Genomic DNA, 20,036 nt, shown 5'->3' on the forward strand with positions numbered 1-20,036 from the left:
TTGACCATCGGGTGGCAGTATAATACAGACATCAATGGAGTTTCACAAACTGACTCAGTAAGTTGCAGTCATATGAGTCATTTTTCGCAGAGGATAAAGAATACGTAACTGTGAGTATTGCTGTATTGTCAGTCTACATATGTTGCTGTACCATTTGTGTTTTTAAAAAAAAAAAAAAAACAGTAAGAAATGTTGAAATATGCTAGTTTTGTGAGCACATCTATGTCGGGTGTTAGTATTGTTACCAACAAGAACTAAAAAAAGATATCATGCGCCTATAGGACCATATTCAAAGATAGCCCACTTAATTCCATGGTTAATCTGAGCCGGCATTCTCTATGGGAAGATAAGGGAGGATGAGACACTTGACGAGTAAGCTGAAACAAGATAGTACAGGGAAACTAAATTGCTTTAGCTTGCATTTTGAGAAAAAAAAAAAAAGCTAACTGAAGAAGGTACTCTGCAGTTCAGTAAATAGACACATGGCAATTTGCTGAAATAGAGTAGATGAAGTCCTGCTATACAGTAGGAAAAAAAAGATACTGTATGAGCAGCACGGCGGTTGAGTGCTCAGCTCGTAGGCTTCACAGTGCTGAGACGTAAGCCGATTTTTAAAAAGTAGTTTTTCTAAAATAAAGTACGACTGAATAGTTGGGAATCATTAGGAATTAGACATTATCGCGCAAATAAAACACATGACCAATTCTACTTGGGAAATACAAGGCCTCTATTTCAGTACGATTTGAAACACGTGGCCGTGGAGGTTTCAGATAACAAGCTCCCCGACCTCGGACCTTTACGCAGGGTTACTCTGAAACCAGATGTCTATCTACTGATGGTTCAAAACAAACACCAGAGGGATTAACAACTATTAGCCAAGTAGGAGGGGCGGATGGGTGAAGCGGAGGGATAATGGAAAGTGATGGATGATGTCGTCTTGGTACTTGGTGTGCTTTCCCACCTGAGAGTCTTCATTGCGGAGGCCTAGTTGGAGCACAGCACTGGGGGACTTGAGTCTGGCCTGGCTGGACTGAGCCATCTGGAGGTTCAACTGCCAGTTGACAAAATCCAGCTGGAAACACAAAAAAAAAAAAAAAAAAAAACAGGGTCCATTTAAAAAAACAAAAAAAAACAAACACACTTCCAAATGTCAGTCAGATCAACAAATTAAGGCAGGCTGTATGTTTTAGCAATATGGGAAGAAGCCGGAGTAATTGGAGACTATAAATAACCCACAAAAGCAGGCAAGAACATACAAACTGTACACACTGAAGCTGCAAGCCAACATTCGAAACCAGAACCTGTGAAGCTAGCTCCTAGTTTAATGTGCTGCCTTAAATCAGTAACATTTAATGGCGATTGTAGAACAATTACGTCCATTTAAAGGCTGAGTAAGTTTTAATTCCTCACACGTCTTTAATCAATCAAACAATCATGAATACACGCGCGTAAAATGTTGCTTCTGCTCTGACATGAGTTGTAATTCAAGTTGGGCCTCGTGGACTTAAAACTCAGTGTTGCGCATCTTCCGTCTCCTTCTCACTCCTCACGTAGCACCGTGATAAATCCACAGGACTTAGTCAAAGCAACTTTATGACGCAGTGAGAGGTGCTCATGATAAACCGTGTGTGACTTATTGGTTGTGGGTGCGTGTGCAGCATCACAGGATCGGCGCGAAGTGGGAAAGAGCTTCGGTTCGCACATTATTCACGTCGGGAACAAGATTCACATTAGCGTGAGTGATCGTCTTAAGTGATAACTTTCCATGCCAACGTGGTGTATATAGATCCTCAAGTCGACTTCAAAATAAATGTAGTGAAGTGAACATGAGCGAAGGTCTGAATTCTAAGACGTGGGGTTGTAAATAAACATAAGGCAATTGCAGAGAGAGCAAAGTAATATATTTGTGCATGTCGGTGTTGTTTATGAACCACAACACGCATGCATGTAACAGGCTGTAACAGGCTCTCCTTTATTTTTACTTATTATTTTGCTAACAGAAAAAAAAAACAAGGTCAGATTCGGAAGCAACACGAAAAATCATTGAAAAAGGTTTATTTGCATTGCAAATAAACCTGGTGTCTCTAAGTCCAGACATTTGGATTTGTTCCATAACCACGCTCATAACTCAAAACACTCATATCACAAATCATCGTTCACCATTGAATTCCAGCCCTACAGTGTTATAATTTTTGTGTGCTTCTCTTGACCATCGGGTGGCAGTATAATACAGACATCAATGGAGTTTCACAAACTGACTCAGTAAGTTGCAGTCATATGAGTCATTTTTCGCAGAGGATAAAGAATACGTAACTGTGAGTATTGCTGTATTGTCAGTCTACATATGTTGCTGTACCATTTGTGTTTTTAAAAAAAAAAAAAAACAGTAAGAAATGTTGAAATATGCTAGTTTTGTGAGCACATCTATGTCGGGTGTTAGTATTGTTACCAACAAGAACTAAAAAAAGGACACGCTGCAAGTCAGCGACTTTATAAAGTTTTAGAGATTCGGAGACTCCCTCTAGAATAGAAGAACATTACATCTCTGCATCCAGTCTGCAAATGAATCACTAAATGCAAACTAATATCAGCACTGGCTAGTTGAATGGCTTGCATATACACACACATTTTCTGAAAGAGGCAGCTAACATAAGATTTACTCTGTGTAATTTCAGTCTCGATGGGTGGGCAGGTGCTCCCAAGACCCGACTATTAGTACACAAGCAATTAGTCAAAGTCAAAAGTCAATTTTCCATAATATGTTCCCCTTAAGACTTAATAAACTGCTGTAAATCATTAGAAAAGAGGCAGTGATAATAACAGCTGGTGATTAATCCTTCCTCACTGATTCAGAGGAAAGGGAAAGCAGATTTTAATGTGCGACACCGCAGGTACGTTCTTGTTTTTGGCAGGTGTTGATCTGCCGCCTGGCCTGTGTCGATGGACCCTCTGACCTCTGCGTGATTTCTGTTTCTTATGTTTAGGATGTATGATCGTTCTTATGCTATTTCACCATTTCAAAATTCCCCCATAACTCTTCCAAAACTTAACACATAAGAGTTTTGACAGGGACCTGTGCAAATGTGGTGGAAGCACAGCCAGTTCTTAAAACTGCTTGAAATTCACCCATGAACACCATCCATGCTGCTCCATAAAAATATACATTGACAAGACGTGGGCTCTTTCACCGTTTCAAAAATTCCCACCTCATCCTTCAGGGACCTACCAGACTCTAATCTATAAAGCAACTCGGCTGGCTGATAAATCAAATCCGTCACTGAGGAGATGACGAGTAAAAACACAAGCAGGTGAGACATCTGGATGACAACAGCTCTGTCACAAATGCTGTCCACAATCTGCCACTTTATTTCCACTTAGATCTTGACTCGCCGGCATTGTTGCAAGTGTCAGGGTAGCACAAGAGTGGCTTTTAAAAAAATGTACGTGACAGCTTAAAAAAAAAAACAGTAAGAAATGTTGAAATATGCTAGTTTTGTGAGCACATCTATGTCGGGTGTTAGTATTGTTACCAACAAGAACTAAAAAAAGGACACGCTGCAAGTCAGCGACTTTATAAAGTTTTAGAGATTCGGAGACTCCCTCTAGAATAGAAGAACATTACATCTCTGCATCCAGTCTGCAAATGAATCACTAAATGCAAACTAATATCAGCACTGGCTAGTTGAATGGCTTGCATATACACACACATTTTCTGAAAGAGGCAGCTAACATAAGATTTACTCTGTGTAATTTCAGTCTCGATGGGTGGGCAGGTGCTCCCAAGACCCGACTATTAGTACACAAGCAATTAGTCAAAGTCAAAAGTCAATTTTCCATAATATGTTCCCCTTAAGACTTAATAAACTGCTGTAAATCATTAGAAAAGAGGCAGTGATAATAACAGCTGGTGATTAATCCTTCCTCACTGATTCAGAGGAAAGGGAAAGCAGATTTTAATGTGCGACACCGCAGGTACGTTCTTGTTTTTGGCAGGTGTTGATCTGCCGCCTGGCCTGTGTCGATGGACCCTCTGACCTCTGCGTGATTTCTGTTTCTTATGTTTAGGATGTATGATCGTTCTTATGCTATTTCACCATTTCAAAATTCCCCCATAACTCTTCCAAAACTTAACACATAAGAGTTTTGACAGGGACCTGTGCAAATGTGGTGGAAGCACAGCCAGTTCTTAAAACTGCTTGAAATTCACCCATGAACACCATCCATGCTGCTCCATAAAAATATACATTGACAAGACGTGGGCTCTTTCACCGTTTCAAAAATTCCCACCTCATCCTTCAGGGACCTACCAGACTCTAATCTATAAAGCAACTCGGCTGGCTGATAAATCAAATCCGTCACTGAGGAGATGACGAGTAAAAACACAAGCAGGTGAGACATCTGGATGACAACAGCTCTGTCACAAATGCTGTCCACAATCTGCCACTTTATTTCCACTTAGATCTTGACTCGCCGGCATTGTTGCAAGTGTCAGGGTAGCACAAGAGTGGCTTTTAAAAAAATGTACGTGACAGCTTTCGCACACCGAGAATGTTCGCTGTTATTATAAACAGCATGGTGTTGATAAGGGCCACCCTGCTGGGTAATGGGGTAAAGTGTAATTTGCATGAACAGAAAATATGAATATGGATGAAGTGCAACGCTATGTTTTGGATGTCAGTATACTAATTCGTCCATCCATTTTCTGTAGCGCTTGTCCTCATTAGGGTGGAGGGTGAGCCGGGAGCCTATCCCAACTAATGTGAGTGAAACGGAAACTACGCGCTTGCCTCTATTTTGGCTTCTCACGACCATGAAAGCATCATGATCAAAGAAAAATGATGAAGCGGCACAAGTTCCTACGTTGTCAAGGCATCCTGAATTACAGCATGTTGCTGTGCAGCAAGCAAATGACGTGTATGCGATTCCGTCCTCCCTGAGTATGCTTTAAGTAATGCAGCAATTAAAGGTGTGGATAAAGCAAAATGAAAATAATCGACAGATTCATCGATTATTAGAATAATGGTTAGTTGCAGCCCTAAAATGAAAGCAGTCACCTTGAGTCACTGAATCTGTTGGTTATTTACATTATTTCAGGTTTCCTGAAAATTTTATCGAAAATCTCTGATAGATTTATGAAAAAAAAAAAATCTGTTCTTTTCTCAGGATCTCACCTTCTTGGGGGCAAAGATATTGCGCTTTAGTCGGTCCACCAGCTCAGGGCCAGAGGTGGACCACGCTTGAGAGAACGCTTCGGCCTTATCGGGGTTCATGCTGATCCCCTGAAGCTGCTGCTGCAGGGAGGATGGCTTCGCATTATGGTACACCGCCTAAATGGGAGCCAAACAAGGGTGAGAATGACTCAAGTCGGCAGCGAAAGTGCAACAGTGAACCCTGCTGGACAAATGTGAACATTGCATGTGTCGCCAAAACTAAAACTCCTCCAGCATTGTTCATAAAATATTAATGTGGGCAACTTTTCACTCATAAACAATTCTAACAAGCATTGACACACACATTCAAACCTCAGGACAATTTAGACTCTTTAATTCACTGGCCATTACATAACATATTACTATGAATTACATTTAAACATACAGTGGTGACTAATTTTACTGCTGTACTGATGAGTTGAGAGGAGTTGGGACGTCTCAATTAATAGTAGTGTATATCTGTCTGTCTCTAAGCCTGCCTGCCACCAGGTAGCCAAGGTCGGCCGACCAGAATGAGCAGTGCCGTGAACTCTGTGAATTTCTATTCAATTATGACATTACTGTACATTTTCAGCAATAATATAGAGTTTTGATTTTTTTCATTAAAATACAAATGCACATTCTTACAATTTATTAACACTAATGTGGTAAAACAGATGTCACATGACCGTCCCTTACCTGCTCAAGAATGAAAGCGGACGTTTCCAGGACTAAGTTGAGAGCCTGTTTGTCCAGTGAAAGAGCCGTTTGAAGTTTTTCCTCTTCCTCTTTGCTAAATGTTCGTTCTCCCTGCAAAGAAAAGCCAAAGTAGATGATTAGCATCCAGCCCACCATGAAGTTATTTTAAGATATTTATGGGGCGCCATCTTAATAACACTGACATTTTAAAAAGGATGAATGTGGCTTTGACCACATCGATTATGGGACCTTAAATCTTGAACGCATTAATTCCTAAATCTTGGATCTTGAGCAAAAATGTGTCTTAAATGCAAAATCTGGACATGGAACCGCAGTATGTGTGTGTTCTTCGCCAAATGGACAGTGGCTGACTCCATTTTGGTACAAACTCAAAGCTCCTCGTGGTCGTAGGAACACAGACACACAGTAACTGCAAAAGTCCTACAGCCCCAATAATCCCTGCTCATTAAAAATCCAAAGCCAAAACGCTGCAATAGTACAAACAACCCAGCACAACACAAAAAGAGTGGAACGTGTAAAACAAGGGATCTGTCTGAAAACAGGCTGTCAGTGAAGGCGCACACAACAAGTGCCAATACTCCCTGCCAAAGAATGTCTCAGTCCAAAACAATAAAAACAGTCCAAAACAGCTTAGCGTGACACACAAGGAAAACAAAAAGACAAAAAAGTTGTGTTTTAGGATTGATGTAAAGGTGCTTTTATTAGTTAAAAAATGTCTTAACAGTCTTGGGCAATCTTATTTATCTGACCTGCTTTTACCATGTCAACCATCGCAGATCCGGAGGTCCTCTGGCACTGGCTTTTTAAATATTCTTAGGGTGAGGACCAAAACATATGGTGAGGCTCCATTCAGCCATTTTGGTTCCCAGCGATGGAATAAACATTAGTTCCACAGAGACTGTTGATGTTTTTAAGAAGAGGCTTAAGGCACATCTTTTTAGCTTGTATTTTCAATAATTTATTTATGTACTTATTTTAATTCTTTTATTTATTTACTTTTTTTTTTTTTTTAAGCGCCAATGTTTCCTCTTGAGAAGCCTCCACCCTGGGAGGTGTGACGGCTGTCACTCACATGGACCATCACTACTGATTCTGAAGATTAGATTGAAATGGCAACACATAGAGGCTGAAATCTGATTAGACAGGGGGGAAAAAAACATATAATATTCATCTACATATAGCGGAACCAGTGCAGCTAGAACAAACACGACAATGGTGAGGATAGACTGTCGGGGATAAATTAACAAAAGTCAATTTGTCAAATATTAGACCTTAAGTTAACTCTGACAGTGGGTAGGCTGGAAGAGAAGGCCGCTGATTCAATCATTGCCTGTACTAATACTAAAGGTAGCAGTGCCAAAAGTCACTTGTCTGTTGACATGAATTCCATATTGAGCTGATCATACCTTCAGATGAAGCTTTTGGATGATGCGAGAGATCAATCTGGAGAACTTGTTCACGTCTATGGCATTGATGAGAGTCACCGCTTCCTTGATGCTGATTAGAAAAAGGCAAGAAGCCAGCATGGATGATGTTGGGAGTACTATGCACAGTGCTGGGATCTTTTGTAGCCGCAAGAGTGGCGCGGGGTAGACATGCTGAAAATTTGAGTATTTCAATTCATGACAATGGAGAAATGGGTTTGGGGATACTCGTGTTGTGAGATCGAAGCATGGTATGATACAACATAATTATCCGGAGCTAAGCAAAGCGGGCATGGAGAGTCAGCACATCCCCGTTATGTCGTGCTGGTTTTTATTCATCTACAGACTGTCTACTTATGTTCCGTTTTAAGTGCAGTGCACATGTTGAGCTATCACGTTTCATGACATATGGAACGTTGGACTTTGTTGTAGTAAAGCCACTGATATGTTTGATTTGATAGCTTGAAGGCTAGCTACGACTGGCGTTGCTCTTCAATTCGGAATCTGAAGTGGAGAGGAAAAGCGACAACAAACCTCTGTGTTTCTTTAATAATTGAAGCCATTGTACTCCCAGCAAATACAGGGATGAGAACCAAAGTGGCAAAGGAGTCACGGCATCCTATATTTGTAGTCACTTTCTTCCTGGTGTCACAAGATGCTTTCGTGACTGTCAACGCTGCGCAAGGATGCCTCAGGATCCGGAAGTGTGATACGTCGAATAAATGTAATAAAAGCAATAATTTAAGTTTAAATTCGGCTTTTATAACTATTTTACTCATTTAAAATAATAATAAACGAATAGGTGTGTATTATTAATTATTTTTTTTAATCGTGTATTGCGTAAAATTGCGCAATATGACTTTCTGAAAACGTAACTACGGAAACCGCAAATGAACAAGCAAAACGGAAAGCGTGATTGAAAATCCTACAATTTTACGACCTGCTTATAGGAAAAGGGGTGCCTAAAATAAAACTGCTAATTGCCTAATAATTCAATCAATAGCGTCGTGGTGACCCTTTTTTGGCCCTAACTTTCTATGGCTGTATGGATTGTCGTAAACTTTTGTTCACTGAAACAATAATAAAGACCTAAGCACCTAACTTTGTTTTAAAATAACTTTTTGTCAAAATTTTTCAGGTACGTCTCTTCACTCGCAACAATGTAAATGATATATGTAAATGACAGATTGTCTTTGAAGTACATTCAGTTAAATATAGGTCAAACATGATTTGTAAATCATTGTATTCTTTTTTTATTTCTTTAACTCAACATCCCAATGTCATTGGAATTAGGTTTGTAATCAAATCATTTTAGCCTGTCTGGCATTAGGACCAGACAGGGACACTGTTAAAACTGGTAGAGTGTATTTAGCATAAGGGTGACCAAAAAAGAAAAAAAAAGTGAAAACAAGCTTGTCAGTTTCAACTGTTTATTGTGTAGTAAAAGAAGAGGCAGGCAAAATTCATGAGCAGAATAAAATTAACAGAAAACTAATCATTTCAACAGAGACAAAATATAAATTGAGGATAGATGATCAGAATTCTGTGAGACAGCAATCAGCAATATTATAATCTTCAAAGTTTTGTTTGGTTTCACACGCACTGCAAAGGATGCATTTTCCAACACTATTGATCCTGACTGTTCCCATTACTTTTTTTTTTTTTTTTGGCATAAGCAACTTACAACACTTCAATCAATCTTCATATCTTCTCAGAAAGTAAGTAAACACTCGAGTTGGTGAAATGACTTCAGTTGGACTGAGATGGCTTTAGCAGCTGAACGTCATGAGGGGAGTAGGAATGTACCGTGCACAAATAAATACTTTATTTTTCAACAGAATAGATAATTCATTTTAAAAAAAATTGTAACAGAACAACAAATGCATAAAATAATTTTCTGAGCAAAACAAAGCAGACCAAGATGTTTTTTTTTTTTTTTTAAATCACACAGTACTTCCATGATTGGATAAAACAAGTTAGTAAGAGGTTATGGTAAACAGATTGCATCACGTTTAAACATTGGGCGACATCTCCAGGCAGCGGGTCATCGGAGTGCCGCTATTTGAAGGATGGCAAATTTGGCACTTTGATGCTGATGTCGCCAATGTTGATGTTTCTGGGCATTTCCGGGAGGTTCATGTTCTTTACTGCTGATACGGCACGAGCGGGCGCTCCTGCAATACCAGCCTGTGCACACATAGACACACATTATCAGGATTACACAATGCATCATCAAACAGTTACATTCAACGGTGGACACGAGAGACAAAAATAACCACTACACATTACTCGACAAGACTGTTGACACAATGCCAAAGCACCGAAGACTACCATGACACGCGTGTGCGTTATGTACATTCAGATGCCGTCATAGCGTCGGATGCACATGCAGTTTGCGGTGCTATGTTGGTACAACCCAACCAGAGCCAATTTTGAATCCACTGTGAGAGTCATTCACTACTTTGGATGAACTGGAGTGGGACGTTGGTCAAGCATTGCTCAGAGTGAACCCACCGGACTCTTGAGAGGCCCAAAGACAGAATTGGGTTATGGGTTTGGAAGTGAAGACTGAAAAGGGATAGTGTTTTGAATGAAATGCGGAGGTGGGGGTGGGGGGGGGGGTCATTAGACAGTATTACATTGGATGTTATACAGCGCTTATTTGCCAGCTACCTGCATTTTTTTGTGGATGCAGGAACAAAAAGACTGCAGTTAAAAACAGGTGGATATTGATGACATGGGGACATGGGCGGGAGTTGTAAAGCTAGCACTCAACTAGACGGACTGGAAGATCTGCTCTGTGGACAGAGGTGGCAAGTCACTCTAACACAGTGAGTCTCAACTGGAAGAATTTATAGCAGTGTTTCCCTGTTTGGACCAGTGGGGGCACATCGAACACATCGCATAAAAAAATTCTTGACTAAACTACTGCTTTATATAAAACTGAACTGTTCTGGCTGTCACTATACATGGCATAGATAGATGAATGATGATATTTTTAACAACAACAAAAAAAATCTTCCACGGCAGACCTGACAGTCTATCAAGTTACACCAATGTGCTGCGGCACAGTGATTGGGAATCACTGACTTAGAGGTTTGTTGATGGAAAAAAAAAAAAAAAAAGAATTCCTCATCATCCAAATTTGAGAATCACTGCAAATTGAGATTCCCCCCATTGCGAATCTTTTACGCAAGACAGACCCAAAAGTGACCGGTCACTTGTGAACAAAGCTGCACATTCATTGCTCGGGATCTGCCATGTTAGGAATGTACGTTCCCCCACTCGGCTCACTTTCCCATGGAGCCGTGGTCATGCGTGCGCTCGGCACACAGGCCCAGTCGATGACATTTGGCGTCATGGTACCGACTGTTGAAATCCTTTCGAATGGGACGTAATTGTAGAATGACTCAAGATTTATTATTATTTGTAATGTTTTGAGTGATCAGGGTGTTGCCAAATAAGAATGTAGAGTTGGCTGTTGTGAGCTCAAGCTAGCAGCTGGCTGTTAACAGGCTAACTCGTTAGCCTGTCTGCATGTTAAGTGCCCGGACATCAGTGATGCCCCGAGCTGCTTGTGTACGAATGCGCGTATTACCTGTCTATTCTTCGGAAGTGTACTTTTGGCTGCGTCTGTTCTTGACCAATGTGGGGGCATTACAATCCATTTTAACTAGCGGTGTTAGGCTCTATTAAATGAGCTAACATTGATAACTTACGTTGGCAAAACATGTCGTTCTCATATGTTAGTTAGTTCTGCATCACACTGTATTTTGTGAAAGGATTCCAAAGTTTGGACATTTTTCTTTTACATATTCTTTCCTCCTGACTCACCGCCAGAGTGCCAACTTATTTCTACACAGAGTGGTGTGAGATTAGTCTACGTGGGAAAATGATGACAGCAAAGTTTCGAAGCAGAGATATCATTTCGTTTCAGCCCAAGACAAAGACATTTTGGGGTCTGTCCTGAAAGATTCCTAGTGCATGTTAGTGAAGTTATTTGACATATTTTTTTATGGGGTGGGTCCGTATGGAGAAACTCAAAGAGGAAGAGGAAGAGGTGGAGGCGGAAAGGGGAGAGGAAACTTCAGTTAGAGTTACAGTACTTGGTGGTAGATTTTAGCAGTACCTGCGTCTACCTGTCCTGCCTGGTAGACTGAAAGATAAACGTCTGTAAAGAGAGAGAGAAGAATGGAAAGAACTAGACAGGGTCAGGGGGGAAAAGAGGAATGACGAATGTTAAAGCAGGTTAAAGTAATTACAGTTTATCTGCACAGGGGGGGAAATAAATAAATAAAAATAAGTGAGAGGACCTATCGTAGACCACCAAGTTTTGATCCAAAACGGTCCAACTAAACACACACCAGCTTATGGAGGACCTGTGCCAAGACATTAGTCTTCGTCAGGCTCATTAAACAGCACATTCCTTACTCTCCCGCTAGCTGCCTACTGTCGAAACGGACGGTGTCGTTTTAAATTAGCGTGCGAGTGAGAGACTAAGTGTGGTCTAGGGTAGGTCCCAGAGGGGAGAGACGAGAGCAGCTCAGATGAAACTCTTCTTACAGAACAGCAATCGAGCGTTTAAAAAAATATATAATAATAATAATAATCTGTCGGATTAAAAAACAGAAACTGCAGCTCAGGTTAAAAGAGTGCCAATTCAATTATCACGAGTAAATGGGAGCACACAGCAGATGTCAGTCAATTCGAGAAGCGTGCTACTCGGCAATGCGTCGCTTGATGTTATGACATCCGGTCTGCATTTCGCATCGCAAAAGGGAAACAAGGGAATGATTTCATAAAATTGTCTCCGGCTGCTTGTCTAACCGTAATCCTCATTCTCAATTTCTAACAGAGTATTAGGGCCACACAGAAAATCACAAGACAGAAAAAAAAGAGCAACACTGAAACTGTGGTGTTTCACAAAAATCTAAATGTTTCTGGGTGACTTGGACTTTTTTTCCCTTCACAACATTTAATTTAAGTCACAAAAATACAGTTTTTTTTCTTGTACGAATAAAACTTCAGTCTCATAAATATATTACTTTTTATCTTGAAAGTATATATCTTCACTTCCACATTTGGATTTTAATATCAAAAATATTTTTTTTAATCGCGGAAAGATGCACGTTTACATTGTAAAAGAAATTACCAAAAACTTTTTATTCTCATAAATTTTCATCACAGTGAGGGATCTCAGTGATATGACATTTTCTCAAAAATATACAACTTTATATTGAAAATATACAAAATTATCACAAAAAAATATCACAATGTTAATCTTAAAAATATGTGACTTTTTACCCCTGAAAATGTTTTTTTTCCACAAAAATATAAAACTTTTTAATCTTGTAAAAAAATCTTTTAAAAAACTTCTCGTAAATATGCAACTTTCTTTTTGGAATATCATGATTAATCTTGAAAATATGACATTTTTCTAAATGATATAGAAAATCTTTTCAGAATATGACTTTTTAGAAATCTCAATCTTGATAATAACTGACTTTTTATCTCGAAGATGTTTTTTTTCTCAAAAATATGGCTTTATTCTTGTAATACGCAATTTTAATCTCAAATAGAAGATAAAATTATAATAATAATAATATTCAGACAAAAATCTATGATATAATTACACAACGTTTCATACTAACAACACACAACTGCTTTGAGACTATAATTTCACACTCACAATATGATAACTAAAATCCTGAAAACATGAGTAAAAGCCTGAAAATATGCACCTTGTAGTAAAAATATGACTTTTCTTATCTTTATTTTTTTTTTCCTTTTCAATGTGACCATAATTCCTCTGTAGGCTGCATGAAAATTGAAGCAGCAGATATCTCGGTTCACAGTTGGTACAAAACACACACAAAAAAAATAATAATAATAAAAATCGCTGCATCATGGACATCGTGTTTCAGTGTCCATCCACCCATTTGCTATATCACCTGTGCATGAATGCTATTTTACAAAAGGCTGGGCTCGCACGGGACAGAACCCACCCAGGGACTTTCTTGCTCACTGCCCTATTTCATATGTGTGCTCCTCTTCAAAAAAGAAAGAAAACAAAAAAGAGGATGATTTAGAGACTCAATGATCATCTGGAAAGATGGAAGAGTTAGGTCCGTATGAATGGCAGAGTGTCGATCTGTATATAAAGCAGTGCAGCAGCGAGAAAAACGAACGAGGAAGAGAGAGCGCAAACACCCAGGATCATGTCGGGAGCATCACAAGGTCACTGGAGAGTCGCATGCAGGGTGCAGCATACACGCATGCCTGCATACCATCCCCTCGTAGAAGAGCCAGACGGAAGGGCAGGCCGGCGGGCTAGGGCGCGCTTACCTCAGACTTCTCCATCTTGTTTTGGGCGTCCACCTGAGTGATGATCTCGTTCATGTTGGTCTCCAGCACCATCCCGCCCATCACCATCTCTGCCAGAATGTTGTGAACCTGAATGCGGGACAGTCCAATAAAGCATTTTTTTTTTAAATGTAATAAACACCGTGCCACAATTAATAATCAAGTGCAGATAAATTAACATCTCATTACAAAAAAACACCCCCTTTTTTCAAACAAAGGGATATTATTGTGAATTTCCTCTAGGCATGGGTGAGTACCAGTGCCAGCCTTATTTCAAGGTATCGATTATTTATGGAGGCTGTCGACACCAGCCAGCAACGTCGAGTAAGCCCTCCTCACTCGGAGCTGGCGGTCGCCTGCTTTGATTTGAAACATTGGCAAATTATCAAGTGTTCGCAATTATCTCTCATTGTGTTAATTGAAACTGTATGCATCAAATACACAAGCGGTATCGGTACTTTGTACTACTGGTCAGTTTTCAAGAGTGAATACTTATACTACCTATCCATTTTCAACACGGCTTATCCTGAACAGGGTCGCGAGGGGTGCTGGAGCCTATTCCAAACTGACTTCAGGCGGAAGGCAGACTGCACCTTGAACTGGTCGTCAGTCAGTCGCAAGGCACATAGAGAGACAAACAACCATTTACATCCACATTCACACCGTCACTGAGTGGGAACCGCTCACAAGTTAGGCGACTGTACTGCTCCACCTTCAGCGACTCTCTACTTACACTATAGGGTCTTAAAAATAGTGATATCGAACATCACTAATTTCCTCAATTACTTTCTGACTCAATTTAACAATGACTGAACTGATTATAATGGCGGTGCCAAGGAGAAGGAATTTGATCGGTTCGTCCAAGTTGGAAATGATTGCACAACAATGGCATGGCATTTCCTACCTTGTCTACGTGGAAAATGAGGTCAAGTTCGCAGACATTCTCGAAGCATTTGTCCAGCGTTTCCACAAATACCTGAAAAGGGGGAAAAAAATGCAACTGATGGCAACATGAAAAACCAAAGACAGCAAATATGCCTTTTTTTTTTCTTTATACCTGTATTAAGTCTAAAATTCCTAGTTCACTCTCTGAGGAGTCCACGCAGAACACAAAGTACAACGTGGCATAGTGTCTGTAGATCAGCTTGTAGTCGGATCCGCCGATCAACCTGACACAGGGCAAATATGGCCAAACATCATTTGACACCAAGCGAAGCTCTACGTGGTTGCCACCGTGGGATCTTGTTGCCACTTACATTCCACCTTCCAGAAAATTGCAGACATTCTCATCTCTTTTGGAGACCAAGTGGAAGGTTTCCCTGATGATTTGTTGCTCGGTGTCTTCACTCTGTACGAGCAGCGGGGGAAACAAAAAGTGAATATCACATCACCGAGGTACTTTTTTTTTTTTTTTATTACCACCAGCAGACAATTTCATTTGTCTTCCTTATGTCATTTCAAACAAACCGAACGGCAAAGTCTGAGTCCTCCTCTGCTGTTTGCTTTTGTCATATTAAATCAAACACGCTCGCCCCGGGGCCACGTAGGCCAGGATTTCAGCTTGCTGCGCCGCAATTGAAAGCTGTTATCTTCACTTGGGAATCCTGAACAGAAGCGAGAGTTTCGGGCCAGGATCACAGTGAAAAATAAGAATCTTTCCAATGGGTCATAAATCTTGAGGCATGGAACCATGGCCCGCTGAACACCGAGCGACGTGGCTGAATTCAAACGTTCTGTTGTCAGGTCGTGCTGAATGATTTAGAAAATGAATCGAATTAGCTATTTTTTCCCCTCAATAGGTTAAGTGTATTGAAAAAAAAAAGGCAAACGAACCATAAATGAATATGAAAGAGTTTCTTGAACTTTTCATATTTTGTGAAACACTGCTATGTAAACATGTGGAGTGCACTACTCCAACACTGCACTCATTATCAAGACAATAAACAAAACCAAGAAAATATTCTGTATGGAAAATAACCTAACCAACCGACCAAAATAAAGCACATTTTCTTTTATAAAACTGCAGGGTGTGCGATTTGAACACTGCGTTTTTTTAGATTGCAATGCTGATTTGAATTACATGAACTCTTCAACTCTAGTTTTACTGACGATATTTTCACAACATCAGCGAGGACAACTCGCTTACTCATTGAAAATGATGCCCTGTTGTTTGTGGGTCAATATAAAAAAATAATAATAATTCAGTACAATACTGTTGAGGTTCCTGAAAACACTGTTTCTCGATAAGGAAACCAGAGCACTTGTGCACGTCTCGATATACTGTATTATGTTTCTGTGCAACACTCCCGCCTCCTTTTGCACTGCATTTTTGATAGGAACTAAGAATGAAAAAACACACAAATAGAACTCATGTGAGGCAGTTGACCAAAAGACAGAGAGAGAAAAGTCACGTCGTATGCACCAGCATAATTTTTGTTGCAACAGAGACTCTCCGCGATTCGCTTTTTACCCACAGTACTGACAGATAGATAGATAGATAGATAGATAGATAGATAGATAGATAGATAGATAGATAGATAAGCTTCCTACAGTAAAGAAATAAAACAATCAATTTAACATTATCTCTGTCCCCTTTCTGCCTCGTCAATTTCAGTTCAAACAAAAAAGAGGAAAAATGTTTTGCATGCTGAAGGCAAGAGTGCCTCACAAGGGCGTCTCTCAGGTCATATGACACAATCAGTCAACTGAGCAATAATGGGGCGCGCGCGCGCACTGACAAATCCGTGCGCACACGAACACACATAAGACAGTTCAGGTTGAACACGTTCTGTAATTCACGTTTAGTCGAACCAGATTGAACCGAACAAATTTTCCCCCGTGGCTCGGCTGCCGAGAGATGCAAATCCCCAGGCATCCCGTCAAAGTACAGTGTAATGTAGAGATGTAAAGTCATTCTACGAACAATGTAAACGCTTACTCACGTAATGTTCGTAGAATTTGGACAGCCTCGGCTTGCCGTGGTTATTGAATATTAAAATGGCTTTTATCATGATTGTTGCTGAGCTGGGGGGAGGAGGAGGAGGAGGAGAAGGAGGAGGCTACGGGCGGGGCGGGAGCAGAAAGGGATCAGTCCGCGTATGACTCCCGTGAACCCAAACACAGCCGAGGGATTGACGGCCAAATCCCGTCTCGATTTAAGGTTAATGTGGTGATCGCTTGGACTCGCCACGCCACTATTGCTCCATCGTCTCTTTACGGAAATGAGCGTCCACGTCAAGGAAAACGCTCCTCCCCCTCCCTCGCCGCTCCGCTACCTGCTCACTAGGGCAACCAAGAAGGGTCAAAACATATCCCGGCCGCCAAACTCTCCTTACACTCAACGGCATTGACCACTCTTCAGAAATGTTTTATGAAGTAAAAAAAGTGCTTTTTAATCGAGTACTTCTGAACAAAGTTCATTGTGAAGAAATAACATGCAAACGTCAATTACCCACGGAGGTTCTGTTCAGTCTGGGAATGCGCAGCTCTCGCAGGATACAAAATTATCCATGTCATCAACATATAATAACAGATCATCTTGTGCTCTGACACGAACTTTTAGGCCAATGTCATGTTGTATTTTGCAAAGTAGATACGTTTAGGTCAACGCCATATTGTATGTGGCAAACTTGAGCGCTTGGTGGGGATGCTTCATTTACAATATCTAAAAAAAAATACGTACTCTAACTTTTCAATGTGATTTGATTACATCTGAGTGTTTGTTTTGCATAGGATATGAATATGAACATTGTTATTTGAAATTGCTGTTTGGAATCTGATGATTATTCCCCTTGGGCTGTTCTCATCCTTATTTCATTAATGTACCCCCTGTAAAATATTTTACAGACAACTACACCCTAACCTGCCCAAAACATTTTGGTCTGAAAAGAAAGAGTTAAAACAGAGTGCTGTGCCATCAGTTTCTGATTTATTAAACTTTGGAACTCCATTTGTAGTGGAATCCGATAACTATTTGGAAAAAAAAGATCTAACTAAAAGAAAGTTAAGTTTAAGTTAATTATTAACTCCAATATGAATAAATATTTGTGAACATAAAAATACAAATCTACATTTGGGATAATACTAAGGAGCTATTCTTTATTTAAATATTGTTTAACAATGAAAGAGACACAACCTCACCAACTGGCATCACTGAATATAGCATCGTTCTACTGGAAAAAAAATGTTATTATTATTATTATTATTATTATTGCGTGAGAAATCTAGTGAGAAATTTCAGTGAAACGCTTGGGCTTCACTGAGGATCTGTCATTCTTGGTTGCAAGCAGGCAACTTCTGTGATCAAGTTGGGGGGGGTTGTATTTTTTTTTTTTTTTTTTGCATTGCTACTTTTTCGAAATATCTTAAAGTGCATATTCAAGTACCTCAAGGGTTACGAGTACCCCATTTGAGAACCACTGCCCGAGGGTATGTAAACTTATGAAGACAACTGTGTTGCCAACAGTAAAATGTTAAAGCTCCCCAACGTAAAGCTGAATGACGCAGTCAGCCACAAGGTGGAGTACAAGTACAACTAATGTTTGATGATGTGACACTTCAGAGGTGAAAAGGAAACAAAATACCAGTAGTTTATTCAATCATCCTGCGGTGTTGGTTTGACAGCAGACGAGTCACAACTCAAACGATTTGGGTTTAACCGCAAATTATGAATATGAAATGATATCAATCTTTATTGAGCCAAGGCACCTATTTTCATTCGAGAAATCACACACAGTAAATACCACACAAAAATGTCACAAAACATAGGAATACTTAACTACGGTTTTAGACTGCCCAAGTCTACCTCCAGTTTTCAACCCTGCAGAGCATGCATTTCACCTGTTCAAGAGGAGACCAACCCAAACTCTGGAAAAGCATCACACAAAAAAAAAAAGAATGCCACTGTTTGTTGATGGCAGTGGGTCACAGACTTGATGCAGTAGCCACCTAAAAATGTGACATTTCATTGTAAATGACTATTATTAATATATTGTAAGTCATATATTCCATGCAGATGTAAATACAATCATATGGAAGATAAAATGTTGATTTATTGTCTTATATTGAACGTCAAAGGAATTGGCCTCATTGTACCAACACTTTGGGTGGGGGTTTATGTAATTTCCCGGCAGGCCAGCTATTTCCAGACCGGGGTCGTCAAAAAGAAACTGAAAGGTGTTTTGCTTTCACTTTTAGCGGATACGCTGCATTCCAGAAGTTCGAAGCACAATACTTTAAACGAGTACATGCATTAAAAAACGTAAATTAGACAATAATCAATAAGAAAACAAATATCAATATTCAGTGAGGCATGCTTAGAGAACAAACGATCTAAAAAATATTGACATTACTCACTTTTTTTATCTCTCTTTTTTCCATTTTCTTTGCCAGCTCTCAATATTAAGATAATAATAAGAAAACCTTTATTAGTCTCGCAATGGAGAAATTCCCAATTCACAGCAGCAAAGTTATGAAAGGAAGAAGTAGAACAACAAAATATAGATCTTATTGTAACTAATTTCATTCCCATGATGAACCACTACAAGCACAATTTCATTCACTAATTGACACAAAGTTTTGTTTTTCCAGTTATTCTTGGGGAAGTCAAATTCCAGTTTAAATGATCATTCCAGTCGAGATGTTATGGTATTGAAAAGTAACCGAGTGATGTTGTCGGCCACAAGGTGGAGTATAACGGCTGAGGTCTGATGATGTGGCATCGCGGGTTTAAAACTGGAGAGGGGAGGGGTAGGGGCACAAAGAGCAAAATTCTGCACGTTTACATCGTTTGATAACACTTGATTCAAAACTACAACCGAACAATATTGCATTGATTTGATCTGTTATATTGACAAACAACCAGAATTCAGATTATGTTGGCCTACGGAGGAAATAGCAACAGAGACTAATGGCCTGTTTATTTAAAAAAAATGGCTCGAATTTGAACGCGCGATGTGTTTGTCGTCCACAACTCCTGAGAACATCATGATAAAATGGAGTACAGCAAGAGAGTTGATATGCCGTGACAAGATCAGTCTCTTTTTCGCTCTGCATGATTGTCCAAAATTAATCTGAGGTTGTTTTTTTTTCCTATTCCATCACCTACCCCACCAGCCTTGCAGGCCTGATGAGGCAAACAGGTTTCCGGTTGTATATTCTACAAAGAAATAGTCTTCTCAGTTTGACTGTCAGAAAGAAACAGAAAGTATAGTTTTACTTTCACAATTGGAGGATGCAAGGCTGAAAGGATGGCTCGGCTTGCCTCCCCCCCAAAAAGTATTGTTTCATTTAAAAAAAAAATACAAACATACATACATACACATTATACTGTATATATATA

General features: G+C 39.8%; 2 protein-coding genes across 4 annotated transcripts in view; both read right to left on the reverse strand.

Annotated features, from left to right (window-relative positions):
* The window catches only part of commd10 (COMM domain containing 10), a 43,407-nt gene extending 35,394 nt beyond the window's left edge, over positions 1-8,013 (reverse strand). For both annotated transcript variants that reach the window (XM_019887726.1, XM_019887720.1), the window contains exons 1-5: positions 7,868-8,013; positions 7,316-7,406; positions 5,889-5,999; positions 5,172-5,327; positions 1,011-1,072 (exon numbers count right to left, since the gene is read on the reverse strand). In XM_019887726.1, the coding sequence (XP_019743285.1) occupies positions 1,011-1,072; positions 5,172-5,327; positions 5,889-5,999; positions 7,316-7,406; positions 7,868-7,896 (449 nt within the window). In that variant the 5' untranslated portion in view covers positions 7,897-8,013. The remainder of the gene's footprint in view (positions 1-1,010; positions 1,073-5,171; positions 5,328-5,888; positions 6,000-7,315; positions 7,407-7,867) is intronic.
* Positions 8,014-8,749: 736 nt separating this feature from the next.
* On the reverse strand, positions 8,750-16,960 carry ap3s1 (adaptor related protein complex 3 subunit sigma 1). 2 transcript variants are annotated; one of them, XM_019887742.1, is made up of 7 exons: positions 16,639-16,960; positions 14,953-15,044; positions 14,754-14,865; positions 14,601-14,672; positions 13,679-13,786; positions 11,463-11,504; positions 9,434-9,520 (listed from the first exon to the last, which is right to left on the reverse strand). In XM_019887742.1, the coding sequence occupies exons 1-6, from the start codon at positions 16,705-16,707 to the stop codon at positions 11,469-11,471; spliced, it is 489 nt and encodes a 162-aa protein (XP_019743301.1). In that variant the 5' UTR covers positions 16,708-16,960; the 3' UTR covers positions 9,434-9,520; positions 11,463-11,468. The 2 variants fall into 2 exon arrangements, with proteins under 2 accessions (XP_019743296.1, XP_019743301.1); XM_019887737.1 differs by lacking the exon at positions 11,463-11,504 and having other exon boundaries at positions 8,750-9,520; positions 16,639-16,956.
* Between the last annotated feature and the right edge of the window lie 3,076 nt (positions 16,961-20,036).

This window comes from Hippocampus comes, unplaced genomic scaffold (assembly GCF_001891065.2).
Source record: "Hippocampus comes isolate QL1 unplaced genomic scaffold, H_comes_QL1_v1.1 scaffold155, whole genome shotgun sequence".
Classification (NCBI taxonomy): Eukaryota; Metazoa; Chordata; class Actinopteri; order Syngnathiformes; family Syngnathidae; genus Hippocampus; species Hippocampus comes.